At 60.2% G+C, this 26,023-nt stretch overlaps 1 protein-coding gene across 6 annotated transcripts in view; it reads left to right on the forward strand.

The window, feature by feature from the left end:
* Positions 1–265: 265 nt before the first annotated feature.
* DOT1L (DOT1 like histone lysine methyltransferase) overlaps positions 266–26,023 on the forward strand; it is a 73,768-nt gene continuing 48,010 nt past the window's right edge. For 4 of the 6 annotated variants that reach the window (XR_005214971.1, XR_005214972.1, XM_037824281.1 and 1 more), the window contains exons 1-4: positions 267–578; positions 17,340–17,383; positions 21,653–21,727; positions 25,019–25,082. Coding sequence is in view for 4 of the 6 variants with exons in the window: in XM_037824281.1 (XP_037680209.1) it covers positions 471–578; positions 17,340–17,383; positions 21,653–21,727; positions 25,019–25,082 (291 nt within the window). In the remaining 2 variants the exon portion in view is untranslated. Of the gene's footprint in view, positions 579–17,339; positions 17,384–21,652; positions 21,728–25,018; positions 25,083–26,023 lie in introns of all 6 variants that reach the window. The other 2 variants (XM_037824282.1, XM_037824284.1) reach the window with 2 other exon arrangements.

Here is a 26,023-nt window from a genome sequence, read left to right on the forward strand (position 1 = left end):
CGCGGGGCTCGAACCCGCCACCCTCAGGGCCCGCGGGGTCTCCCGGGGTCCCCGCTTCCGGCCGGCGGGGAGGCCGGGGGCGGCCGAGGGCAGCCGAGGACAGCCGAGCACGGGCGCGCGGGCGGGCGAGCCCACGGGGCGGGGCCGCGGGGGGGGGCGCGCGCGGCGGGGCGGGCGGGGCCGCCTGCTCGCGCCGCCTCCTGGCGCCGGGCCCCCCCGCGCGCGCGCCGGCAGTGGTTCCGCCCGGCCCCCGGCTCATTGTGCTCGCCTCGCGCCGGCCCAAGATGGCGGCGGCGCTGGAGGCCCCCGGCCTGTGACCACAAAGAGGGAGCCGGGGCCGGACGGCAGCGCGGCGGCGGCGGCGGCGGCCGAGGCCCAGGCCGGGCCCCGCGCCCCTCAGCCCCCCCCGGCCCTGCCCCCCGCGCGCCCCCGCCGGCGGCCGCCCGCCCCTCCCCCGCCGCCCGCCTAGCATGGTGCGGCGGGCCGCGCGCGCCGACATGGGCGAGAAGCTGGAGCTGAGGCTCAAGTCGCCCGTGGGGGCCGAGCCCGCCGTCTACCCGTGGCCGCTGCCGGTCTACGTGAGTGCCGCCCCCGCCCGCGCGCCCCCGCGCCGGGGCGACCCGCTCGCGAAAGCCGCGGGAGGAAGCCCGAGCCCCCCGGGCGCCTGGGCCCCGCCGGGCCGGGGGCTGCCGTTGCCGGCGCGACCCCGGGACCCCTCGCCCCCCGCCGCGCGCCCGCCCGCGATCGCAAGTTTGAGGCGCGGGCTCCCGGCGCTGGCAGGGCTCCCCGGCTTTGGACTTTCTGCGTTTTGGGGGGCAGAGGACACCCATTCCTTCCCTCTCGACCCCCACTTTTGGCACTGTCGAGACTCTCCGGGTTTTGAGTTTTAAAAATTTTAACGGAGGGGCACCCGTTCCTCGCCACTCGCCCCCCAGTTCGGTGGTGTCGAGGCGCTCCGGGTTTACATGATTTTTTAAAATTTGGGGGAGATGACACTCAGTCCTCCTCCGTCCCCCCCCTTTTTTTAATGGGGAATTTTTGTCCCCCACTTTGATTTTGGGGGGCGGGCCTCGGCCGACCCCTGGCGATGACAGGGCCGAGTGGAAATTTACAAGGGGTGATTGCGGGTGTCGGCGCCGCGGCGGAGGCGTGCGTGCGTGGCCGAGGATCGGCGCGGTGCAATTGGAGTGGAAGGCGCAGAGTTGCCTTTTTTTGTTTTGCGTGGGAACTGGGGGCGGCGGGAGGACGACCCCCGGGCCGGCCGGGTGTCTGTCTGCGCGCCTGTCTGTTGGGGCCGTCTCGGCCGGGGGCGGGGTGCGGGCGCAGGCTGCGCGCCTTGGCGCCGGGTCCTTGGAGAGGTGCTGGGGTGTCCTCGCGCGCGCGGCGCCCGGCCCGGCCCGCGCGCGCCAAGGCGGCTTTCTATTTTTGAGCATCCTGTTGGGCAGCTCCGGGCGTGCGTCTGGCGGCCGAAGCCGGGGGCGGGGGCACGTCCAAGTCCAAGTCCAAGGCCGCCGAAAGCGAAAGCGCAGGAGACCAGGGCGCCCTTTACCGGCTTTCCAAGTTCAAAACGCCAGCCGTCAGTCCCGCCGGCCGCCACCCCTCCGCGCCTCGGTGGTAGCCCCCATCCTGCTTGGCTGTTAGCAGTTGTCCGACCCTTAAGGAATGTAGATTAAACTTTGACTTATTTTTTAACTGATATGCAGTGTAATTCACTTTTTTTAGCGGGCAGTGCTGTGAATTTTGACAGATGCATAGGGTGGCGCGAACACGGCCACATGGTAGAAACTGAGCGCTTCCGTCACGCGCAGAATCCGTTTCTGCTGCCCGTTTGTCATCTGTCCTCTGACCCTGTGACTGAGCCTTTTCCAGAAAGTCATGTAGCTGGAGTTGCTCGGCCAAAAGTAGCTGACACTCGGCCACGTTGTCCCGCGTGTTGAGAGCTCATTCCCTGGGAGGGATGACTGTACCAGGGTTTCTGTGGTTGCCGCCCCTAGCAGGATGTGATGGCTGTTTCTGGTTTGGGGTGATTAGGAGTAAAGCAGCTCTAAGATCTGCCTGCAGGTTTTTACATGAACATAAGTTTTCATTGGGGAAAGTGCTTAGGAGTGGGATCACTGCGGCCTGTGATAAGTGTACACTCAGTATCGTAGCATTTTAAAAATTGCCGGTATTGAGTGCTTCAAGACGTAAGAAGTAACGTAAACCAACATCCAGGGAGCTCGGATGGCGTGGGCTCGCTGAGTTGCCTTCCGTCCTTTCCCCTGGTACTAAAATGAAAGTTTGTCTGGACACAGTTGTATCTGGCTGGCCTGGGGAGACCACGTGTCTTTCATGCTGGCGTGTGTAACCTGCCTGGCGCCCTCTGCGCCCGCCTTCGCTGGAGCACCTGACCTTCGGTTTTCAGCGCTGGTGTGGCCTGGTGCTCCAGGGTTTTTCCCTCGCTGGCCCGGACCTCACTTGGCAGGGGAGCGGCGCGTGCTGCCCGCTGGCCCCAGCTGCACCACTGCCATTCCAGCGGGGGTGGGGGGTTTGCTCAGAGATGCCCGGTGCCCCCTCCCTCCCGCCACGGAGCCCCTGGCCAGCCTTCCTACAGGGTCACAGTGACGTCTTTTGACCTTTGATGCTCCCACTGAGGAATTTTGCTTTCTCGTGGGAAATGAGGTGGCAGTGCCTTACACCGATTCGTCTGTTGTGACGATTCGATGACTGTTGCATTAAGAAAGTGGATGATTTCAGTAGCTCAAGTTCTCGAAAGGTCAGATTGCTCATCTGATGACATTTGAAAACGTGTTTGTTCATTGATTCATTCCACAAGTGACAACTAAATATGTACAGTGTTCCTGGGGGTGGGGATAAGAGAATAATAAGATAATAGCGATCCCCCAGAAAGTCATGGGATGCAGGTGGGTCGATTATCTAGAAACTAAAAGTCTGGTTAAGTCACAGTGCCTCATAGCAGGGTCAGCTGAGGTCCCAAAGGGGGAACCTGCCGGTTTTGCTGCGGGGGTTTTGGGGTGGGGGAGGTGAGGAGGGGCCTCTGTAGAAGGAAGGGGAAACGGCCACACACTGCCCAGCTCCGCGTCCAGCTCCGGAAGCGGGGGTTTCTGCCAACTGACACATACGAGGCGGGGCGGGCTGGGCACTTTCTGTTCCTTTGCTGGCTCTTGGTTGCTGGCTCTCCCCTTGGCACACACAGCTCACTCCCCAGTGGGAAACCGAGGCTCCCACCCAGGAGGAAGTCAGTGATATTTTAGGTGGTGACGAAAGCGGCCACTGTGTGTGGGAAGAGTCTATGCGGGCGGCCCGGGGGCTGTTCCCCTCCCCGATAATGAGGGCTGCGGCTGGCGTCCGGGGCTGTCCCCCATCCAGCCTCCCTCCCTCTGGCCTCCACCCCTGCTTCCTCTGGAGCTGGGGTCCCCCTTAATCAGAGCTCAAGTGCAGGGGGGTTAACCCTTTGATTACTTCACCTGGTTAAAGTCACGCCTTTATTTAAACAGGGAGAGGGAAATGGAGAGACTGGAAAGTACCTATTTGGCATCCTCAAACTTGAGCCTTTGTACTCAAGACTCTAGAATTGAAAGGCACGCTCCTTCGTGGCTCCTGACGGGTCACGTTGGGAAGCAGAAGGGCGTCTGGGAACTTTGGAGTTTACTAGGGCGGTGGCCGTGGAGCCGCAGGAGACCTGTCAGGCCAGTCTTCTCTGGGCCCGCGGGGCCCGCCCCTGTTTTCCTTAGTTAAACTTTATATTTCGAGATCATTGTAGATTTGCCAGGCTGCCGTGAGAAACACTACGAACTCCAGAGCCCTTTGGCGGGCTCCTCCGAGGCAGGCATCGTGCAAACTACAGAAGAAAATGATTCTGTCACCAGCGTCGATACTGTTGCGATGCGGACGTTCCTGGGTCCGCTTGTGAATCCCGGGGTCTCAAGGTCCTGGCCTCCTGGGTGTCCACACAGCCGGGCCCTGCGCCTCCCGCCTCGAGGACTGCCGCTTGCCTGGCACTGCCGGCCTTCCCGCTGGTCCCCTGCTTGTGGGAACAGCACCACTGCCTCCCTTACCCAGCCCGTGGGCATGGGCCTGGAAGCCCCTTTCTCGTGCCCTCTGACCTTCGAACTGTCCCCGCTGCTCCCGTCCATGGGTCCCAGTGGGGTGGCACTGACAGCTTCAGGACCTGCTGCACTGCCAAGGACCCGTCTCCCAGGGACGCTCCAGGCCCTGCGCTGCTCTCCCTCGCCACCCCCAACCCCCGTTTCCCCCGGAACCCATCGTTGCTCTTCCTCGGTTCCCACGGCCTTCTGGTTTCCTTCTCTTTCTCCCCTGGATTCTCCCTTCTCCTCCACTGGACGGTACCGAGTCCGTCCCCACAGCTCCGCTTCCGGGCCCAGGGCCCAGCCCCTGCGGTCTCATAACCTCGGCACACCGCACAGGCTGGGGCCCGTGACCTGTTGGCAGACCGGCTCTGCACTGCGTCATGTGCGTGGCTTTGGGCTTATTATTAATTTCTGTAGGCCTCATTTCCCCCATCTCTGAAAAGGGGATTCAGTTTGTACCCCCGTCCTGTTAGTCAGTCGACGCGTCCCCTGCTCACACCCCTTTCCTGCAGAAAGCGGCTGGCCGAGAGCGGGTGTGCGGCCCTCTGCACCCAGCTTTGCTGTGTAGCCCACCCGGGCCCTTTTGGGACTTCAGTTGAGGAACAGATATAAAACTGCTCTGTCCGTTATGAAGGTGGAAATATCAGCAGGACCACTTGTGTAATTTCAGGTTTGGTAGTAGCCATCACATCAAAAAGGCCAAAAGGAACAGGTGACACATATGGTTTTATTTAACCTGGTGTAGCTGAAATATTATCGTTTCCATGTGCAATCAACAGATGAATGGGCAGTTTACTACTGTTACCATTATTTGGCCGGGCCCGGCCACGTCGCCGTGGCTGCCATGGGGACAGTGCCACTCTGGTCCCTCTTTCTCCCGGGGCCTCTCTCCTCCGGCCCCTGACATCAGGGTCCCAGGAGAGCAGTGTGTGGGCGGCCTGGGGCTCTGCAGGAGCAGCCGGGGGTCTGTGGGGCCACACCCGAGCGAGGTCCGGCCAGAGCTACCCTGCCTTCCTGCCCAGCTCGCCCGGTGAGGCGGGGTGGCCATGCCAACCTGCGTGTTCCTGGCCGCTCCAATGCTGTGACCCCTGCCTCATGCCAGTCAGGGCTCCCGCGTCCCCGGTGGCTCCCGGCACTGCCCGTGAGGGCCCTGGGCGCATTTTCTTTAGAGCACCTGCTTTTGCTTTTCTCTGCCTCTCCGGCCCCCCGCCCTGAGTTAGAATTGTAGGCTGGTGGGGATCCCCCCCGCTCCATTTCTCCACAGCGATTCTCAGGATTCGGGATGTTTACTCTTTCATTGGAGCACCTCTGGGTGGTTGTTTTCTAGAACCCAGATCACCAGTGTTGTCCAGAGGGCCCTGTGGCTCTTGGTTTGGGGACTGGGCGGGGTGGGTCCCTGCTCGCCCAGCTGCAGCTGTCCAGGGCTCGGGGCCGTGGGTGTGCGCAGTATTTTTAGATGTGGTTTTGTCCTCTGACCAGGCTCGTTTGTCAAGAGGCCTGCCCAGGTCAGGGCTGGCGTGAGCAGGAGTGGCCGCGCCGTCCTTGGCCCTCCTTCCCAGTGACTCAGTACCTGGCTGGCTTCCTCCCAGTTACATTTCACTGGAGCAGAAAACATTCCCTGCGAGCCAGGGTGAATCACACGGAGGAGTGACGGAAAAGCCCTTTCGAGTCGTTGACTCAGCTCCCCACTTGGGCAGGAGTGTCTGCAGCAGCTGCTGCCCCTCTGTCCCCTTTGCAGCGTGATGTGATTTTGGGGGCCTTGCAAGAGAAATGCTTAAAACCAGCGAGATTTCATGAAAAGCGGAGCCCGGGCAGATGTGACTCTGCTGCTGCGGTTGGGAATCTGTTTCTAGCACCTTCTTTGTCAGCCCCTGCCAAGGACAAGGGGGGCATCTGTGGAGTCTGCTGTCCCCGGGCACAGGGATTTGTCCCCTCAGGTCTCAGCAGCTCGGCCACATCCTAAAGGCCCAGCGGAGGCCTTCCCCCAGGGCAGGTGGGTTCCCCATGCCTGGAATGGAAAAGAGGCGGGACAAGCAGGGGGACTTTCCAGCACTGGGGTCGGTTTTCCTGAGGAGGGAGAGGAAGGGACTTGCCCAGGGTCCCCCTTCTGGGTTCCGTGTTCTTGTCTCCACTCTCCAGCCTCCCCGCCGTGGGGCCCACACTTGCCTCGCGCTCTGAAATCACCCTCTTGAGACTCGAAGGGTTTTTGAACACGGGCCCCCCACGTTTTCATTGTGCCCCGTCCGCAGCTGCATGGCTTGGACCCATCTGCCACCTGTGCCCCTCTTGCCGCTCATGCCCATCGGAGCCACCTCCACCTTTTTTTTTTCATTGTGTTATAGTAACACGCATACAACTCAGGATCTCCCAGTTAACCACTTTCAGGGGTACAGTTTGGTGGCATTCGTTACATTCGCGGCCTTGTGCCACCATCACCACCATCCATTACCCCAACTTTTCCATCACTCCAAATGCAGACTCTGCCCCTGTGAAGCAGCACCCCCCCCCCCGTGCACCCCCAGCCCCTGGTGCCCTGTAATCTACCTTCAGTCTCTGAATTTCCTGACTTTTGGTATTTCATGTAAGGGAGAGCAGGTGACATCTGTCCCTTTGCATCTGGCTTCTTTCCCCAGCATGCGGTCTTCAGGGTCCATCCGTGCTGCCGCGTGGATCGGAGAGTCCTTCCTTCTTACCGCTGCACAGGATTTCCTTGTGGGAAACCCACATCTTGCCTCACCTCCCGTCTGCTGACGGACACTGGAGCCCACCACCTTTCGCCCGGCCTCCTTTCTGGTCCCTCTGCTCTGTCCTGTCTTGGACTTTTATTTTTCACTCTGGGCCAGCGTGGTGTTTGTGGGATGTAGCCCGATCGCGGGCCGGACCAGCTCACCTCCCGTCAGTAGCTACTCTTTGCTCGGCGTGGGGCCCAGATTCTTGCCGTCCTTTGTGGGGGCTGCAGGTCTGAGGCTGCTTGGCCTCCAGGCTGGTCTTGAACCCCCACCGCCCTGCATGGCCACACCGCTCCGCACCCAAGGTTTTTCAGCCTCGTTAATTCCCTCTGCACCAGGCATTCTCCGCTCCCCTTCCATGTCCTGCAGGTGCTACTCTCAGTGTCCCTCTCTGGATCCTCCAGCAGGGCTCAGTCCCACAGGTAACGAGGGCCGGTGGTCAGAGCACACTGACCCGGAGGGTGACGAGGACATGCGAGCACCCCTTGCGCATCGATGCCCGCCAGGTGCTGGTTCCCAGGCCGGGTGCACGCACAGCGTCTTGGAGCCTCTCCGGCTTGCAGGAGTGGCTGCCGGCCCCTTCTGTGGATCAGGAGCCAGCTGGAGGGAGCGGGGACAGGGCCTGGGCTTTGACGCTGGCTGGTGGGGTCCGCCACAGCACCGGGGTCTGCTGGCCGGGGCGGCTCTGCCTTGATGAGGGGAATGTGCCGTGTCCTTGGGAGACCAGCTTTCGGCGCCTTCTGCGGCAGGCTGACCTTGGGCCAGCCCCTGGCCTCTTCGCCCTGGGTCGTTGCCTGGAAGGACTGTGACAGCTCTGGCCGTACGCGCCTTAGAAGGCAGTTAGCTGAAGATTAACTAGGTGTTGGGTGGGCAACTCCACCAAAGCTTTTGCCCGTTGTACGTGGGTCACTTCTTGCTGCCGGGAGCCTGTTGGTAAAGGTGCCATCATTATAAACCCTCGAGTTGATCTTGTCCAAAGAAACCACAGGTTAATTACTGCTACTTCCAGGAGAAAAGCTTCTCGCCCAGCCTGATGCAGCCCTCCTTGGTTTAGGGTGTCAGGCTCGTGTCAGAGGATCTGTGAAAGGGAAACTTCTGGATGAGACTGGAGGTTATTAGTGAAGGTTGCCTGGATTTAGGCTGTGACGGGGTACACTCCATCGCTGGGGTGGCCCGTTGTCCGTTTTCCCCGTTCCTCAGGGTTGAGGGATGGACAGCGTGAGCATAAAACTCACGAGGTACTCAGCCCGCCAACAGGCTTTAATTCCGTTAGTTTATCTTCATGGCATTCCTGCCAAGGAGAGGGGGAGTGTTTCCTTCTCGCGAATGGGAGAGTTTTGTGGGCCGCGGAGCGCGGGAGGGATAAACATGTGCCCATACCGAGCAGAGCCTGCAGCGGGTGAAGCTTCTGGGCCCGGACTTGCAGTACTTTTAAACTTTGCTTTTTTTTTTTTTTACATCATTTTTTATTGTAAGATACAACATATGCAGAAAAGTGATAGATTTTGGAGTACAGTTCAACAAGTAGTTAGTACATTTCACAGTATAGGGTGGGTTACAGTTCAGCAATTTCAGGTATTTCCTTCTGGCTGTTAAGCGTTGTTTTGAAATAACTTCAGACTTGCAGAAAAGTTGCAAAAATAGTACAGAGAGTTCCGGTACAGCCCCCACCCAGCTCCCCCAGACGACGGCGTCTCACACACACAGCGCCCAAACCGGGAAGTAGTGGGAGCTCAGAGCTGTCTGCTCGGCAGTGAGGGCCCCTTCCCGGCCCAGGAGGGCCCCCGGCCCCAGTGGCACCGAGCTGTCACGTCTCCTTGGAGAGACAAGCATCCCCCACGACCTGGACCCCTCTGGAGGGACTGGCCAGGTGTGGGGGGGCCCCCACGTGGGGTCCCCTGGCGCCCCCTCCTGACGAGCTGCAGGTGGTGCACAGGCCGGCGCTGGGGCCCCTCGTGGGGCTGTCAGGAGGTGCACGGCCGTGTCTCCCTGCGGTGGCAGTGACCTTGCCCAGTGTCCGGGTGGTGTCCTCCAGCGCCCAGCAAGAGCTTTCCCTGTACTGGGGAGAAGGACCCTGAGGCCGGGCAGCGATCCAGGGCCCCGGCCTGCGCCTCTCATCTCAGCGCCCATCGTGGCCCTTGGCCACAGCGGGGGTTTCTGTGGCGTTTTCCCATGTCCCTGTGCGTTGGTGACTGGGGGCTCCTGTAGGCACAGCCGCCCCCACCCCCATTTATTTATCTATTCAGTTTTTTATGTCAGCAAGGACTTGACGTTTATTTTGTTCTCGGGTTGTTATTTTGTGGCTCGAGTTGTTCTCGGCTTGGCCCCTGGGGGCCTTCCCAAAGCCCCGTCCTTTTCTGAGCACTTCTTTGCCTTTTGGCCTCGTAAGCGGATCCAGACTCGCGTTGGAGTCAGCTGTTTCTCCGAGAGCCCTGGTTCCTTTTTTTTTTTTTTATTAATTTTTAATTTTATTAATTTACTTTTAATTGTGGTAGAGGATACATAACGTAAAAGTCACTTTACTTTAAGCAGGTGGCTCTGACGTGACATACGTCAACGGTGCCAGGGACCGTCCACCGCTGCCTCCAGACCGCCCGGTCCCTTTCCTTGAGAGTGGCAGCACGCTGCACCGTGCTCCCTGCTACTGGGGCACCAGTGGGCTCGCCGTCTGTCCTTCCTCCCGCAGACGCTTGCTCTAGACATGGGGGCTCGGGGGCTGCCAGGCAGACCCGGTCCTCGTGGTGCTGGAGGAGGCAGGCAACCAAAAACCGCCCGAACACAGCGGTGGGGGCAACGTGGAGACCCAGAGCAGGAGCATGGCGTGTTGGGGAGGCCCTCGAGGCCCCCCTTGTGGGAGCACGGGAGGCAGGGGCTCAGGGCTGGGCATGGACCCGGGGGGCCTGTGAGCCGGGTGACGGGTCCAGGGTTTGATGAAGAGCAGTGGGCAGCGCGTGGGTGGGATGTCGGTGTCTCTGCCCACCCCGGGGCACCTCAAACCCAGTGGGTGTCGCGGGTCCGACATTTGGGACCCAGCACTGGCTCCCTGTGGCCACCGTGTTGGTTCCACGTTCTGGGCAGGCGGGAGAGGGACGATTTTCAGCCTTTTGTGTTGGTGCCTGTGGCCGAGGAGCTTGTTTCTTTCCTGGAAGCCGGGGTCCTCTGCCTGCTCTGGCCTCTGGGGTCTGGCTGCGTGTCCGGCTGGGGCTAGCGCTCGAGGTGGGCACCAGCGGGGCCCAGGGGCGTTTCCCAGCCTTGGGCAGGGCCTCCCCTCCTGGGCTCTCAGGCGTGTTCCTGCTGGGCTGCCTCGTGCTCCCTCTCAGAGGCACTTGGCGGTGGGCTGGGGGCTGCCGCGACCACGTGGTCCCCTTCCGAGGGCTCCGGGCAGAAGCCAGTCCCTTCCTGTCCACTCGCTCTGGCCTGCTCCGTGGTGTCCACGCTCTCCCGGCCTCCAAGCCGGCAGCACCTTGTGTTTCCTTTGCGTGTGTTTCCAACTCTGTCTGGGGTCTGCTCTCACCCGGGCTGCAGCCCCCGTGCCGACCGCAGGAAGCCATTCCCCAGACCGGGCAGCATCCTCATGGGAGAGGGTGCTGGGCACCGTCAGCCGCCCCCGCTCTCTCTTCCTGTGTCCCTGGCCCCTCTCAGCACAGCTCTCCCTGCTGCTCAAATCCCCACGGTGTGGGTGTGAAGTCATTTTAAGCAGCACCTAGTTTTACTGATAAGAAATTTATTTCTTGTAGTCCCATGGTTTCTCCTGAAGCAGGAGCCATTTGTGCCACTTCTGACAGATGGAGAAGCACCTCGGGAAGTTGGAGACGCCCATGGGGCTCCATGTCCTGAGGGGCATCACCCCCGCGGCCATCTGAGGCCAGGGAAAGGGGAAGGAACAGGCCTGCTTGGCCTGGAGCAGAGCAAGGAAGACCGGAGGGCGGCCCCCCAGCCCTCACGGGGAGCCCCCCGCCCTTCGAGTTTGCATTGTCTCTGGGTCTGGCTGTTGAGCACGGACTCCTGGTTTTCATCAGCACCCTGAAAGCACTTGTGCTCAGGTAGCCAGAACGCTGACTTAGTCCCTTGTATGAGAAGTGTGCCAGCTAGCTGTGCTGTGTAACAAAACCACCGAATGGTGGACTGGAGAAGGCCCAGCGCACCGTCCCCTGCTGCCCTCGGGCTCCCTGGAGCTTTATTCTGCATCTGATGGTCGCACCCGGGGTCCCTCCCTCTGGCCGCCCAGCAGCCCGGGGGTGCATCTGCGCCAGACTCTGGGGCTCGGTTTCTCAACCTGCTGACAGCGCTGCCACGGCCCAGGCCTCGTTCTCTGCAGAGCTCTGAGGGCCGTGACTCTGTTTCCATGCCGTCTTCCCGACCTTAGGGACTCCATGCCGGTGACGGCCGTGGCAGGGCGTCCCCTGACTGCGCACAGCTCCCTCTGTGCCTGGTGGAATTTTTCTCCCACCAGGGGCCTGGCAGCTGGGGGGGAGCATGTCTGGGGCTGAATCCCCAGATGGGGCCCACGTGACCCACCTGCAGGCCAGGTCCTCTGTCTGGAGCTCCTGACGATGTGTGTGCTGTGCTTACATCAGCATCACAGCGTCTCCCATCCATGCGCTGCCTCTGCCTACCCATGTCCACCCCGCCCACTCACCCGTGTGTTCCCCCTTCCTGGCCGTGGGCCTTTGGTTTCATGGTTGTGCTCCTGGTGGAGGGGGGAGCCAGGACCCTGCCGAGGGCAGCCTGCGGCCTCTCTCGTGTGCCATCCCTGTCTTCCGAGTCCGTCTGTGACCAAGTCCCTCCAAACGGCCATCAGGTTCTGCTTGGGCCACGTTGACAGCTCGAGGTCCCGGCAGCCAGGAAAAACGAGGCCACGTGCACCCACACATCCTCCTCGAGGCAGGAGAGGCGAGGATCCCGGGAGGGACAGCATGCAGTGTCCGGTCTGGGGTGGTGAACTGCCTTCCCGTGCAGCGTGCGGTTGATTTACCATGGACTGTTCATGTGATGACAGAGGTAGAGTTGCCACAGAGCGGACCCCCGCAGGCCGTCAGCCAGCATGAACAGGGAGAAGCCTCTCACAGCCGCTTCCTCTTCGTGGTTGGTTGTCATCAGGGAGCAGAGAGCTGGTCTTGCCCCACTCAGCACGTGGGAGGCCGACCCGGGAGCCGGGCCTGGGCGATGAGGCGGGAGCCAGCTGTACCCCAGGGCTCCTTGGGGCTGCTCCACACGAGACCTTTCTGGGTTGGCTTCTTGCCCGTGTCCCCTTGGAAGGCCCATGGGCCAGTTGGAAGAGGTCGCTGCCGAGCCGTCCTGAAAGTCTCGGAAGGATCGGCGGACTTGGCTGGTCCCGATGGCTTCAGGTTGGACTCTTAGGAGGGGCCCTTGCACACTTGTTTCCTCTTTTCCTGCTGCCAAAGCTCGAGAAAACTCGTTCCATCTCCTCAGAGGTGAAGCCAAACTCCAGGCACTTTGGCCCTTCGGCAGCCAGTGGCTTGGACTCCGCTGAATCCGGCAGGGGCCGTGGGGTGGGGTGGGCTGCGCTGTGTGAGCTCGTGCAAGCCCGCAGTTCCTTCCAGCGTTTCAGCCTCCGTGAGAGGGCCACGGCGATGGGACCCAGGGAGGGAAGCGGGTCAGACGCTCGGGAGGACCTGCTGAGCCAGCCGCATGCTCACAGGAGCGTTTTCACCGGCTCATATGTGCTGTTTGGTGACCTTGGATGATGACTTGAATCAGAAGCTCTCGACATGGGGTTCTTCTCCTGTTGCCGTCGAGTCTTCCTGTTGTAAAATCCACGTGCGTAAGCAGTGCTTCCAGTGGAGCTTACCAGCCCAGACACGGAATCTGCGTGAGTTATCTGTCGCTGCGTAACAAATGAGCCCCACACTTAGCAGCTTCGACAAGCAAGCGCTCGGTGTGTCACACAGTCTCTGAGGGTGGGGAATCAGGGAGCGACATGGCCGGGGGGTCCTGCTTGGGGTCTCCTGAGGTCGTGGTGCAGCTGTCGGTGGGCTGTACCGTCAGGAGGCGCGACCAGGGTGGAGGAGCCGCGTCGGGGGAGACCGGGTTCCTCTCCCTGGAGATGGGTGCTGCTCGTCCCGACCATGTGGCCCTCACTTGGCTGTGACGTGCTCCTCGCGTCCTTCCCTGGAACACATGGGGTCCTCTCTCCTGCGGCAGCATCAGTGGGTTCGGGAGCCTGCGTGTTTGCGTCTCCGTAGGAGCTGACCGACAGCAGGGCAGACCAGCCCCTGGCCCTCTTGTGACTTCAGGGTCTCCGTGCTGAGGTTGGAGGGTGGCGTTCCCTCTGGGGGGTCTCGGCATGGTCGTCTGCCAGGAGAGCTGCTTCACACAGCCTCCCGTCCACCGCTTTAAGGGTTTGCCTTTTCTCGGCACGGTGATTTGCCCATTTCGGGCATTTCATCGATGTGGAATTGGGCCACCTGGGGCTTCCTTCACCGAGCAGTGCGTTCTTGAGGTTCTCCTGCACTGCGGCCTGAATCAGAACCCCCTTCCTTTTTATTGCCTGGTAGTACGCGACTGTGGTTTTATTCCTCCATTATCAGCTGACGGACAATGAGGTGGTTTCCCCACTTTGGCGATTGTGAGTACGCTGTGGTAAAGGTTCATGTACACGTTTCGGTGTGGATGTAGGTGTTCGTTTCTCCTGGGTGGGCGCCGAGGACAGCGTGCAGCTGCTGGGCCATCCGGGCTGCTGCGTCAGTCATTCAGGGAACCGCCAGGCCGTTCCAAAGTGGCCGCCCCACGTCACGTTCCGTTTCTCCCGGGCCTCACCGACGCTTCTGTGCGTGTCCCCACTTCTCGCTGTCCTAGTGGTGGGAGGTGGCCTCTCGTTGCGGTTTGATTTGGTGGTCTCCCTGATGGCGGCGATGCTGAGCGTCTTCTCAGGTGCTTGCTGGCTGTCAGTAGATCTCCTCTGGAGGAATGTCTGTTTCAGATCCTTTGCCAGTGGGTTAGTCGTCTTTTTGTTCTAGAATGGCGAGTTTTCTTTGTATATTCTAGCTGTGTGTCCCTGATCAGGTCTGTGGTCAGCATGTGTTTTCTCCCATTTCGCGAGTTCTCTTTTCACTTTCTCAGTGATGTCCTTGAAGCATAAGCGATTTTAATTTTGAATAAGTCCACTTCATCCCCTTCTCTCCCCAGGGTGCACGTGAGTGTTTGGAGGGTGAGCACAGAGTGCACTCACATTCTGGGGCTCAAATCCTCTGGTTGCCTCAAGGGTCTGTTGGTTTTTTAAGGTGTAACCACTGAAACGACAGGGAAATGTCCCTGGGCAGTTAGTGGGGACACCGAAGGTGGTGATTGAGGTTTCGTGGTGCTCAGATCGGAGGACGCTTGTGCTCCATGTTTTAACCCGGCGTGAAGCCTTTAAGGAGAGGACGGCGAGATAAGCTCCTTCTGCAGCCGCTGGGCTGCGCGGTCGCACCAGGCCCCACTGTGGTCACCCGGGGAGGGCGTTGGCTTCCCCGGGCCCCCCGGCAGTTAATTCCGAGGAGTGGCTGTGTCCTCTCTTACCTGGGGCCCCGTGTCTCAGGATGCAGCTGTCCGGGGGTCGGCCCAGGCCCCGGGTCCAGGACCCGGCAGAGGGGTGTCGGCCGGCTTTGCCCCACCCCCATGCTAAGCCCCACCCCCTGCTCACACGGCTCCGCCCCCTGCACCGAGGGTTTGGCTCGTGGGGACTCTGGGGCTCTCCGTCCTCACCGCCCGCGCTGCCCAGCTCTCCTTTCTGCAGGTTCCTGTTCTTCACCTAAGACCTGAAACTGGTGAAAGCTTTCCCCCTCGCCCGAGAGGGCCGTGCCCCCCTGCCGGTCTTCCGCTATTCCCACCAGGCGTTGAGGCCGCCCATCCTCACCCCTGGCTCCCACGTCTCTGAAAGCACTGGTTCAGACGCCTGGCTGCACCCATGGCCAGAGTTCCTGGGCCGCACAGCTGGCGAGTGCCCGGGTGGTGCTGGCACCATGTTGGGGAGCCTCTGCCCAGCCTGCACAAGGTGGGGTGTCCATAAATACTCATAGGTGAGCCCTTGTGCATTGGAAGATACTAGGAATGCTGGGAGGTTGATTTTCCTTTGCCAAGGAAAGAAAAAGGCTTGGCCCAGGAGCCCACATGTTGTGTGACCCACGCATGTGACAGGGCCAGAGAAGGCTCGTCGCGGTTGCCAAGGCTGGGGGGGCTGGGGGAGCCGGGAGGAGGGACACGGGGTGACTGCTGAGGGGAGCGGGGCTTCGTTGTAAGGTGATGAATGTTCTGGACTTAGACGGTGGTGACAGGTGCACACCTCTGTGAGTAAACCCCAACCACCGCACTGTACACGTTACATGGGGGACTTGACACTGTGTGACTTGCTCTCTGAAGAGCTGTTACAGCTGAGTAAGGCTGAGGACCCAGAGGTGGGTTTCAAGAGCTGCTCGGACACTGCCGTGGAGGGCTGGAGGGAGCCGGCCCATCCTAAGACCCTCCAGGTGTCTCACCTGTGTGCTCGCTGCCATGGGGGCTGGTCACCTGGGCCCAGAGGCGCCGTCCGGGACCCTGGGCAGCCGCTGGTGGAGCTGCGCTGTGGGGTTCTGGGGTTCCCGTCCCTGCCCCGGGACAGGGCCTTCTCCAGCGGTCCCGAAAGTGAGGCCTGGTCAGGGAGCGGAACTGTGGGGGGCCGGAGGACCCTCGGGGGCCGGGCAGGCAGCCAGGGATCCGCCCTTCAAAACCCGGGCCCCCTGCGACTTACACCCGTGGGTCGGGGGAAGCTGCCGCCTTTGCGTCACCTGCTTCCCATCCTCTGCCCTCGTCCTGGCTGCCGAGACGCCAGGGGCCGGGCTGGCGCAGCGGCCTGAGCTTGCCTGAGGACGGGGCTCTGTCCTGGCCGCTGCACCCCGCAGCCTCCTGGCCTCTGGCTGGGTGCCCTGGGGCGGGGGCAGGGCTGCTCCCCAGGGCCAGCCACGCAGGGCGTTCCGGACTCCCTAGGAGCCGCTTTTGGAAGTCCAGGGGAACGGGTGGGGCTATAAGACGCTCCGTGTAGCCCAGTCTGTCTGCTGTGTGGTCATTTCAGCACACACCCAGCGGGAGAAGCTGCCAAGCACATACGTTACCGTCCCTGCTTTGTCCCGCCGTCGAGGGCCGGGCTGATGTGGACTGGCCACGTTTCAGGTGCTCGCTGCCCACGTGGCAGCACAGACCGCACGGGAGGGCTGCTGGCCCCTCAGGTGGTGGAACAGGGCGGCCGGGGCTCCCCGGGGCGCAGGGGGGAGCCCCACCTGCAGGAGCGGCTGGTGGGGCAGGGTGCGGAGTCTGCCTCAGTCCTGTTGGCCCCGGGAATTACGACCTGCAGTTGGGGCGAGTGCTCCTCGCTGGGCGGTCATGGCCTCTGGTTCAAGGCCGTCCACGCCGCAGGCAGCTGGGGACAGTGTCGGGCCGGGCGAGGTGAGCGCCAGCTGAGGCGGGTGCTGGCAGGTGGGGAGAGGCGTGGGGCGGGAGGGAGCCGCGGTCTCCAGGCCGAGCCCCCGCCCCGCAGGGTCTGCTCGCCCTCCCGCCCTCTTTTATTCTCTTGGGTATTTTATGAGTTAGCGTAAGAGTTTGTGTTCGTGATTTTATAAAGGCTAACGTGTGTGCTGGTGAGTGTGATTTCTTTATTTTTCACTGATGGGAGGTTTGATAAAGACACTTGCTGAGTGAGTGTTGGATCTGAGTTGGGTGCTGGCCTTGGGAGCCTAAGCCGGTCACAAAAGAGGGTGAGGCAGCGAGCTGGACATGGTCCGTGTCAGTGAGGGGGGCCTGGGCAGTGGTCCGTGGTGGGGAGGGCCTGTGGTTTACACCCGCCACCTTCTGGCTCTGGTGGCGCTGTCCGCAGCACAATCCCACCGTTGTCTTCCTGTGTTTCCCATGTCATGGTTGGGGAGACGGAAGCCCGAGGAGGGTCAGCAGCTTGCTCAGGGTCAGGTGTTGGTTAGCAGGTGGGAAGCAGAATTGCGACCCAGGCTTGGCACTGCCCCTCCTGGGGGGAGCCCTGTGGCACCTGGGTACCTGTGGCGGGAGGGCGGGGGCCAGTGGAGGGGCCGAGCCCCCGGGAGGAGATAGAAGGACAGGGGTCAGGCCAGGGGTTTCAGGTGGGTGGGCTGCATCCTGCTCCCCTCCCAGCCAGGCAGGACGGAGCCCGGCCCTGGGCTCTTGGTGAGGCTGCATGTGCCGAGCAGCCCAGAGACCCGCAGCTGCAGCCCCAGGTATACTCGCAGTGCCGCTGGGTAGGAGCATCTGTGTCGCTGTGTGTGTGTACGCATACGTGTGTGTGTCCGGTGCACGCCGCCTCGGTTGAGGAATGAGAACAGTGGACCCCCGCAGCGTGTGGTCTGCAGTGCAAGCCAGTTGCGGAAGCCTGTTCTGGTCAGCGATGTGAGCAGAGCAGCCGGCATCCAGCGTGCAGGGGCCAGGCGTGTCCCCCCTCGGGCATCCCCGGCACCCGGCTCTACCGTCCCATGGCAGGGTGACCGGACTGGCCCTCACACGCTCTCCTCTTCTTTTCCAGGACAAACACCATGATGCTGCTCATGAAATTATCGAGACCATCCGGTGAGTCTTGTGCCCGCGGGCACTCGGGGCTGAGCGGGCCGTGCCTGGGACTTGTTCCGGGAAGTGCCCCCGAGTCGGCTTGCTCCTAAAGGAGGCCTTGGAAGAGCAGGGCAGTGGGTGGCAGGAGCGGGCCCCGTGCCCAAGGCCAGGGTCATTCACCAACCCTAGATGCCACGGCTCGGGACATCTCCCCTTCGTGGTTCGTCCCTTCCTTGTGCCCGGCAGCATCTCACAGCAGAGGGCTGACGGGGCCTGGCTTGGGGACAGTCTTTCCCTCATTTGCAGTGACCCTGCCCTGTGCCTCAGTTTCCTCACATGTAGAATGGGGAGAGCGCTTCTGAGCTGCAGGGTTCCCACAGGAGCCCGCCCCTCACCTTTTCACTGTCCCTCTTCCCAGCCTACCCGTGTCCTTTGGGGTCGGTGCTGCTTTGCCGCAGCCCCTCACGTGGAGGACGTCCCTGGCGAGTCCCCGCAGCCTCCCGCGTGCCCCCCGCATACGTGCACAGAGGGGCGAGTGCGGCCTGGAGGAGGCAGCAGGGAGCGAGGCCCAGCCGGGCTCTGCTTCTGGGGTGCGGCCCCTCCTCGGATGTGGGAGATCTGTCTGCCTTGCTGCCGTCAGCGCCTCTGTGTGCCCAGGCCACGGGAGGGGACCTTGCCCGCCCCCGTCCCCGCAGCAAAGCCGTGTGCCTGCCTGTGCGCGTGAATGCGTGCCCGTGTGCGTGCGTGTTTGTGAGGGCGAAGCTTGGACATCTGCACGCAGCCGCCCGACACGAATGAGGCAAGGTCGAGTTAGAGACGCTGTCCGCGGGGGGTGGGCTGGGGACGGGGCCCTTTCCACGCCGGCTCTGGGCGGGCTTCAGCCCTTTGGCCGTCCCGGTGGGCGACTCCTCTCCCGAGGCTGACGGCGGCCTGGTCCTCGGGGCGTCCTGGAACGGCGTCACGCTCGTCCCTCTTCCCCGGTGGCAGTTCGGCCCGCTGGCAAAGGCGGTTGATTAGCTTGTTTTTTCCTTTTCCGTTTTATGGTGGAGAATTTCCACCCTGTACAGAGGTAGACAGAGAGTGTAACGCACGCCCATGTCCGTCCCTCTCCTGTATTGTATCATTTTTCTAAAATGCAGTCGTGGTGTAATCGGAGGAGGGTACACAGCGCGTGTACACGGTGCACAGCTTCATCCATCTGCGTGCGTGTGCACGCCTGCAAAACGGTCAAGACGGCAAGCATCTCCCCAGCCCCGGAAGTTTCCGTGTGCCTTGGTAATCCGAGGCTCCCCGCTGCCGTCCCCAGGTGACCACCGAGCAGCCTTCTGTCACTGCAGGGTAGTTTGCATTTTCTAGAATTTACATAAATGGAGTCATACAAGATGCACTCTTTTTTTTTTTCTTTTTTAATCCCCCTGGCTTCTTTCACTCAGTATCAGGTGTTGAGATCCATCTGGGTTGTTGAGAACATCGTTCCTCTTTGTCGCTGAGGAGTTTCCGTGGAGTGGAGGGCTGGCCGTTCTGGTGGACGTGAAGTGGTATCTCGTTGGGGTTTAATTTTACTTTCCCTGAGGACTAATGATGTTGAACACATTTCATACATTTACTGTACTTTCTTCTGCCCTCCTTTGTGATGTACCTGGCAAACCCGTTGCCTTTTAAAAAAAAAGAAAACCTCTGGTGTTGAGATGATTTTAGGCTTACAGAAAAGTCACAAACATAGTCCAGAGTTCCCGTGTTCTCTTCACCAGCTTTCCCTGCAGTTAGCGTCTCGCGGAGCCCTGCTCCGCCTGTCGGAGCCGGTGTCCCACGCTGACAGGGTGCTGCGGCTGCACCACGGCCGTGCTCCGGGCATCACTGGCTTCTCCACTCAGGTCCTGGTTCTCCCCCAGGATCCGATCCGGGGTCCTGTCGCCTTAGTCCCCTCCCGCCTGTGCCAGGCCTTCCGTCTCCTCGTCTCTCGTGACCTTGACTTTCCATCTGGTTTGTCCAGTACGTTCTCACAGCCAAATTGAGGTCGTGCCTTTGATGGGAATCCCCAGAGGTAGGGTTGTGTCCTCCGGCACGTCCCGTCAGAGGCTCCTGCTCCCACTGCGTCTCCTGCGGTGATGCCAGCTGGGCCACTGGTCAAGGCGCTGCCCACCGGGCCCCCTTTGTACTTGATAAGTTCAGGGGCTGGGGGAGGTAGGTGGCTCGAGGCTGTGCCGCAGGGAACTACCGTGGGGCCCTCATGGTGATTCCCACACCCCGTCCCAGGCTCCCGCCTTGTCCTCTGGGCTGTGGCCTGCTGAGGCTGCTGCTGTCTTGTCGTGGCTGGCAGTGCCGTTCTCGGGTGAGCCCCAGCCTTGGGGCCGACCGTCTTGCCGGCGAGCCCCGGTTCCTTTTATCAGAGAGTAGTTCTTGCTATTTCTAAAAAATAGGCTGTGTGATTTATTATTATTGAGTTATAAGGGCTTGGTCAGATACTGTATCCTGTGTGGCGGCGTAGTGTTGTGGTTTCCACGGTGTCTTTTCCTAAGCAGAAGTTGTAAATTTGGGTCTCTCTGGGACAGTCTTTGCCTACTCCAGAATCACAAAGATAGTCTCCTATGTTTTCTTCAAGAAGCTTTGTGGGTTCAGCTTCTACATTCGGGTTTAAGATCAATTACAGATTAATTCCAGTTTCTGTTGTAACGTAGGGTCAAGATTCTTTGTCTCCCACTTGGTGTGGCTGTTCCAGTATCATCTGATGAAAAGATTTTCCTCTTCTATGCTTTTCTCAGAAACCAGTTGTTAAAATGTTGCACTATGTCTGCACTCTGTATCCTGTGTCCGTTGATCTATTTGTTTATCTTTATGCCAACACCACGTAGTCCTGATTGAAGTAAGTCTCCAAGTTGGCGAGTATAAATCTCCTGGCACGCTCGTTCCTTCTCGAGATGATTCTGGCTGTTCTAGGTTCTCTGCTTTTTGTATATAAATTTTAGAATCAGCTTGTCTGTTTCTTCAAAAAAGGCTGTTATGCTTTTTATTGGAATTGCTTTGAATTTGTGGATCAGTCTGGGGAGAAGTGACATTTTAACATATCGAGTCTGTTAGTCCATGAACATAGGATGTCTCTTCGTTTATTTTCTCTCAGCAGTTTCCAATGTAGAAGTTCTGCAGATCTTTCATTAAAATTATCTCTTATGTATTTCTGTTCTTCAATGCTATTTTAAGTGGCCCTTTTTAATTCTGTTTGTAAACATAGTTCACATTTGTGTGTTGATCTGCAGGATGATTGTGCCGTGCTTTTCTCCTTTGTTCCGTTTCTGAGGTGAAGAACAGAGACTGGTTTTAGGGTGCTGGGCGCCTTCTTTCTCCTGAAGTCGTGAGGAACTGCGGACTCGATTTGGCGTTACGGGACTTGTGCGGGGCTTTTGGGCCTGGGTCCCCGAGGGACAGTGGGCTGGGCGTCTCCTTTCTCAGGATGAGTGTGTCTGGCTCTGGCCTCACGGGGTGCTCAGAGAGATTTCGTGGGGTTGGTGTATGGCTCCTGAAAGTTTGACGGAATTCCCCCGTGAGGCCGCCTGGTTCTGGGGCTTTCTTTGTGGGAAGGCGTTGGCATAGAAAGTGAGGCTCTGTAATAGGGTCAGGGCTGTTGAGATGTTCTATCAGTTTTGGTAATTTGTGTCTTTTAAGGAACTTGTTAATTTCATCTGAGTTGTTGAGTTTATCGGCATACTGTTTTCCATATGTCCCTTATTTTCTTTCTATTACTTGTAAGATCTCTAGCGACGGCTCTTTCTTTCATACCTTTTTTTCTGAGATTATTCGTTTTAGGATCCAAGGAAGGTTTGTATTCTGCAGTTGGTTCATACGTTTTCCAAGTCTCTCTTCATCTCTGGGTCTCCTCCTCTTTTTTCCTTGCAGTGTGTTTGTTGAAGAAGCCCTGTCGTTTGTCACGGGCTTAATTAGTTCTTCAGTTAATAGCTGTCTTTCGCTTCTAGTAGATTAATCGCCCTGCGCGTGCTCTGATTTGAGACGATCTCTTTCCCCAACCTCATAACGAACGAGTCCACTTCGCTCCGCGGTCACCGTTGTTGGATGTGAAGTGACATCACACGTGTGCCGTGCAAACCCCTCCCAGATTCCGAGACTTTCTGGCACTTGTCCTGAAGGGCCTCCCTTCTCAGGTTCACATCTGGTGTTCAGCAATGAGGGTTTTCATTTTTATCTTTGAGGCTGAACAGTGGTTAAGCAAGTTGAGAGAAAAAAGTGGAGCATTAGTAATGAATAATATTCACTGTTCTCTCTGCATTTCCGTTTCAGATGGGTCTGTGAAGAGATCCCAGATCTCAAGCTTGCTATGGAAAATTACGTTTTAATTGACTATGATACCAAAAGGTAAGTGGAATAGGGCCTGGGCCTCGTCCTCCACTGAGAACGGCTCGGCGCTCTTTGCGAAGACCCAGCCTATAATTAGTTATTCTTAGACGGTGCAAGCTGATCTGAAATTTCCTTTTAGAGTTGGCTGTCGTCTCCATAAAGTTATTTTGGTAGGGAATGTTGACCAAACATTGGCAAAGGCTGTCAGAGTGAGGCCATAATTGGAATCCACTTTGGAGAAACTTGAATTGGTATGTGTGAAATTACCCGGAGTTAGTAATTGCTCTTTTTATAGCAGGCGAGTGCCAGAAGTCACCGTTCCTGCCTGGAGGCCGGGGCCTGGTCAGTGACTTGTGTCTCCAGACCTTTGGCTGCTCCGGAACATTCCTGCAGCACCCTCCCGGCCTCAGAGGACACGGTGGAGGAGGGCGAGGCGTTCTCTGGAATGCCTCCCTGGAATCCTTGTGTTTTTCTTGAGGAAGAGAGGAGACATTCCATGCTTGTGCCTGCCTGAGTTCTGGGAGGCCCGGAATCCACAGGGCCGTCCTCCTGAGGGGCGGTGGGGGCTCGGGGGACCCCTGCCGGACAAGGCGTGAGGCCCGGCGTCCCCCGAAAGGCCTGCCGTGGGCTCAGCGCCTGGGTGTCCTCTCCCTGATCTCACGTTTGTATCTCGTGTGCCTGTCAGTGTTTTCGGCTCCACTGAAGACTGTCCCCTGGCCACTCTCCCTCCTCCCCCTCCGTTGGCAGCTGGTGCTTTACGAACGGGGTTGTGGTCGCTCTGCCAGGGGCTGTGGGACGCTCGGAGATTCAGAGGGTCCGCTCAGGCGCCTCCTCCGTCCGTCTGGGACCCGCACTTGTCAGACGGTCCTCCCTGAGGCACGACCCCGGCCCCTTCAGGCTCAGGCAGGTGCGGAGCTGACCCCTTCAAAGCTGTCCCTGGTCAGGCGGTTTTGTCACGCAGGCCGCAACTGTGTCTGTGGATTTGGTGCTTCTGTATCTGGCCTTGAGCACCGAGAGCTTTTAAAGTCATTTTGCCATCAGACCCGTGCAGGCACTTGCTCGAGGTCCCTCCCCTTCTTGAGCCGTGGGACTGCGAGAGGCCCCGAGCTGGGAGAGCTGTGCGGGGTGAGCGTGAGGGCAGCCACACCGTGGAACCGGCAGGGCCAGCCCCATGCTCCCGTCCCCTCTGGGCTCTCGCCTTGGCACACCCTTCCAGGAAGTGGTCTCTCCGAGGCCCCTGGGGCCGTGAGCAGGTCGCAGAAGTGGGAAGGGAAGGAAATACAGAGTGCAGAAAGCGGGCTTTCCTTCCTTGCCGCGCGCCGCTGGGTCAAAGGCAAGCCAGGCTTTTGGGGCTGTCATCTCACGTTTGCACTGGGAACTCGGGCGTCTTGCTCCCAGGACCACCAATGCCATGGAATGTCGAGGGCTGGGATGTGGCATCCGCTTCCCCCTGCCCCTGCCTCGCCCGGTGTTTCCCCGAAAGATGGACCAAAATTCGCCTCGGCCCCCCCTCAGCCCCTCGTGGCTGCCACGTCTGCAGGGGAGCTGGCTCCCTCCCTCGCATTTCCTACTTCTCTGCATTCGTGCTCAGCTGCCGGAGTTGTGTGTGTGTGTGTGTGTGTGTGTGTGTTCACTGTCCTTGGCTCTTGCTTCGGTCCTGTCCTTTGCGTTGGCCCCTTGCCTTTCCTGGATTCTCTTGCTCTCCCCCCCTGCTATTGGGGAAGTTGTAAACCTGTCACACTGGGTCCTGGCTTCAGTTCTGATCTTTACTTCCACCGGGAGGGGAAGGAGCAAGACACAACCAAACACTGAAAGCCTCAGGCAGGCGTCGGGCAGGGGATGAGGGGTGGGGACGGATAACCGTGCTCTAGTGGGGACAGGGGCTGGGGGAGCCGCGGGGCAGTGCTTTCCCCCGTGCTGTATGTCAGGAGGTCAGGGGGGTTGTTTGTCCAGCTGGCGTCACTGAAACCTCTCCCCGGCTCCTGGCATTAGGCCAGGGGAGGAGACCGTTTGGCGGCTGTGTGTGCAGGTGGCGTAGAAAAGAGCCCCTGCTTGCCCCTTGCATCCTCGTAGCACAGACACTCAGTTCTCAACTCCAGGTCTTTCCGTGGGGTGGGGTGTCCTGGGCACTGCGGGGTGCCAAGCAGCTACCCTGGGCTCCCCCACTCGATGCCGCCCTCCCCCAGCAGACAGCCACAGACGTCTCCAGACACCGCTCGATGTCTCCTGGGGGCAGGTTCACCCCCAGCAAAAACCACTTAGCGTAGCAGTTGAGCGCAGGCGTTCCACTTGTGTTTTATTTTTTTGTAAATAAACCTCATGACATGAGCAGAACAATCCTGACTGCCCCCTTTCTGCCGATCGTGCCCTCAGCCGGGAGGACCGTGAGATGTCCCGGGGAAGCTGAGCCCCGTGCGGGCCTGGCCTTGCTGCCCGGAAGCCCTTGTGGCTGGGCTGGCTAAGCCCGCTCGGGGGTCACTTCTGGGGCTGCAGCTGAGCCCCGAGCCAGGCCAGCGGACATTTCCCCTCAGGCGCCATCACGGGGCTCACGCCTCTGCCCAGGCACTTGCCTTCTGCTGCAGAAGCCCTTCGGGTTCGTGACGTCCGACCGGGGGTCCCACCCCAGATTTGTCCAGCTGACTGTCCCCAAGAAGAGTGAAAGATGTTAAAGAAACCAGAGAGTAACACCTGAAGTGGGAAGAACCGGGTTTGGGAGAATCCCAGCAGCTTTTTTGTGGGCCATCTTACACCGTTTTAGAAAGTTCCAGTAAGCGGGAGCAGTGCCCATGTAGAAGAAGGGGAGGCCCCGCTCGTCCTCCCCGTGGGCCTCTCCGAGTGGGGCCGCTTCCGCTTGGGAGCCCCAGGCCCTCCAGGGCTCCTTCCCCCATCTAAGGGCTGAGCAGAGGGGCCTTGGGTTGGGGGTGAGGTAGTGGCTCCAAGGCACCCACGTGCCACCCTGGGAGTGATTCCTGCTGGCAGCGGGGACTGCGCTGTGCCCTGAGGAGGGGGCCCTGCCCGGACCCTCCAGCAGCCTTTCCTTACTCACTGCTTGTGCAAAGCCCTTTTCCTTCCCTGAGGCCCGAGGGTGAACCTCTGGCCTCCGCTTTAACCTGTGAGTCCCAATCACACAGCCCTGAGGGGCTCGGGCACCTTGGAGCCAAGGCCTCACCCTGCCCCAGAAGCCCCAAGCCGGCCTCCACGCTCACCCTTGTCCCACTCTGCTCCAGCCTGTGTCATCCGGCTGTCCGTCCCTCCCTGGTGGGCCCTGCTGGGCTCGGACGTGAGCGGTGCCTTCCCTTGCCTTTTCAGCTTTGAGAGCATGCAGAGGCTCTGCGACAAGTACAACCGGGCCATCGACAGCATCCACCAGCTGGTACGTGCTGCCAGCACCCCCCCACCCTGGTGGGCACCACCGTTTTCTCGGGGGCTTCCGCCCGGGCTGGGCCTGGGCTCTCCCGGCTGGTTCCGTGTGCAGCCCTGGGCCGAGAGTGGCTGGGCATAGCTCGGGTTCGGGCGGGCGGGGCGTCCTCCCGAGGACAGGGGTGTCGATGGCCCCCGGGGCTCCCCCCCGAGGCAGGCACTCCTGAGCTCCCCTCGTCTTGGCCCCAGGACCAGCTGTGGGGGAGGGCGGCACGCATGGACAGGCACTACTTGCACAGCCTCTGCTGCTGTGTCCCTGGGATGGGCGCAGGCCCATAGCTGAGAGGTGTGCGTTTGGACGGCCGCCCTGGCTGTGCCGTCTCGCCTCGTCGCTGCGCCCAGCCGGCTAGATGCCCGTGGCTGACGCCGTGTTGGCGAGCATTGTCTTGTGTGTAGACTGGGCCCCCGTAGGGTGGGGAGCTGGCACCCATCCTCCTTGGAGTGCCGTTCCAGGGAGCTCTTGCTGGGATGGCCTTGGGGTGCTGGGCTGCTACGCGGAAGTGAGCTGGCCGGTCCTCTCCCTGTTGGGGGCGAGTCTCAAGGGCCTGGGACATCAGAGCCGCAAAACGGCAGCTACTTCCCTCATCCTCAGTAAGACCTCACTTCATGGCGGCCTTTTTGAGGCCAGAGGCGTGCAGCGGCAGCCCTGTGGTCCTGCGAGGAGCCTCGTTGTTTCTGGTACCCGGCGGGTGGGGGTGAGGCCCCCCGAGGGCCTACGTGCAGGGTTCCGACTCCCAGGGTGCCATGACGGCTTTCATAGGAGACGGGGCTGTCGGGTGGGAACCCACAGCAGACGGTGCCTCGGCCTCGCCCCTCTCCCGTTGGCTGACAGCACACCCCACCTACGCACACACGCGTGCACTCATACGTGCACATGCCAGCCACGCATGCACA

This window comes from Choloepus didactylus, assembly GCF_015220235.1.
Source record: "Choloepus didactylus isolate mChoDid1 chromosome 25 unlocalized genomic scaffold, mChoDid1.pri SUPER_25_unloc1, whole genome shotgun sequence".
NCBI classification, from domain to species: Eukaryota; Metazoa; Chordata; class Mammalia; order Pilosa; family Megalonychidae; genus Choloepus; species Choloepus didactylus.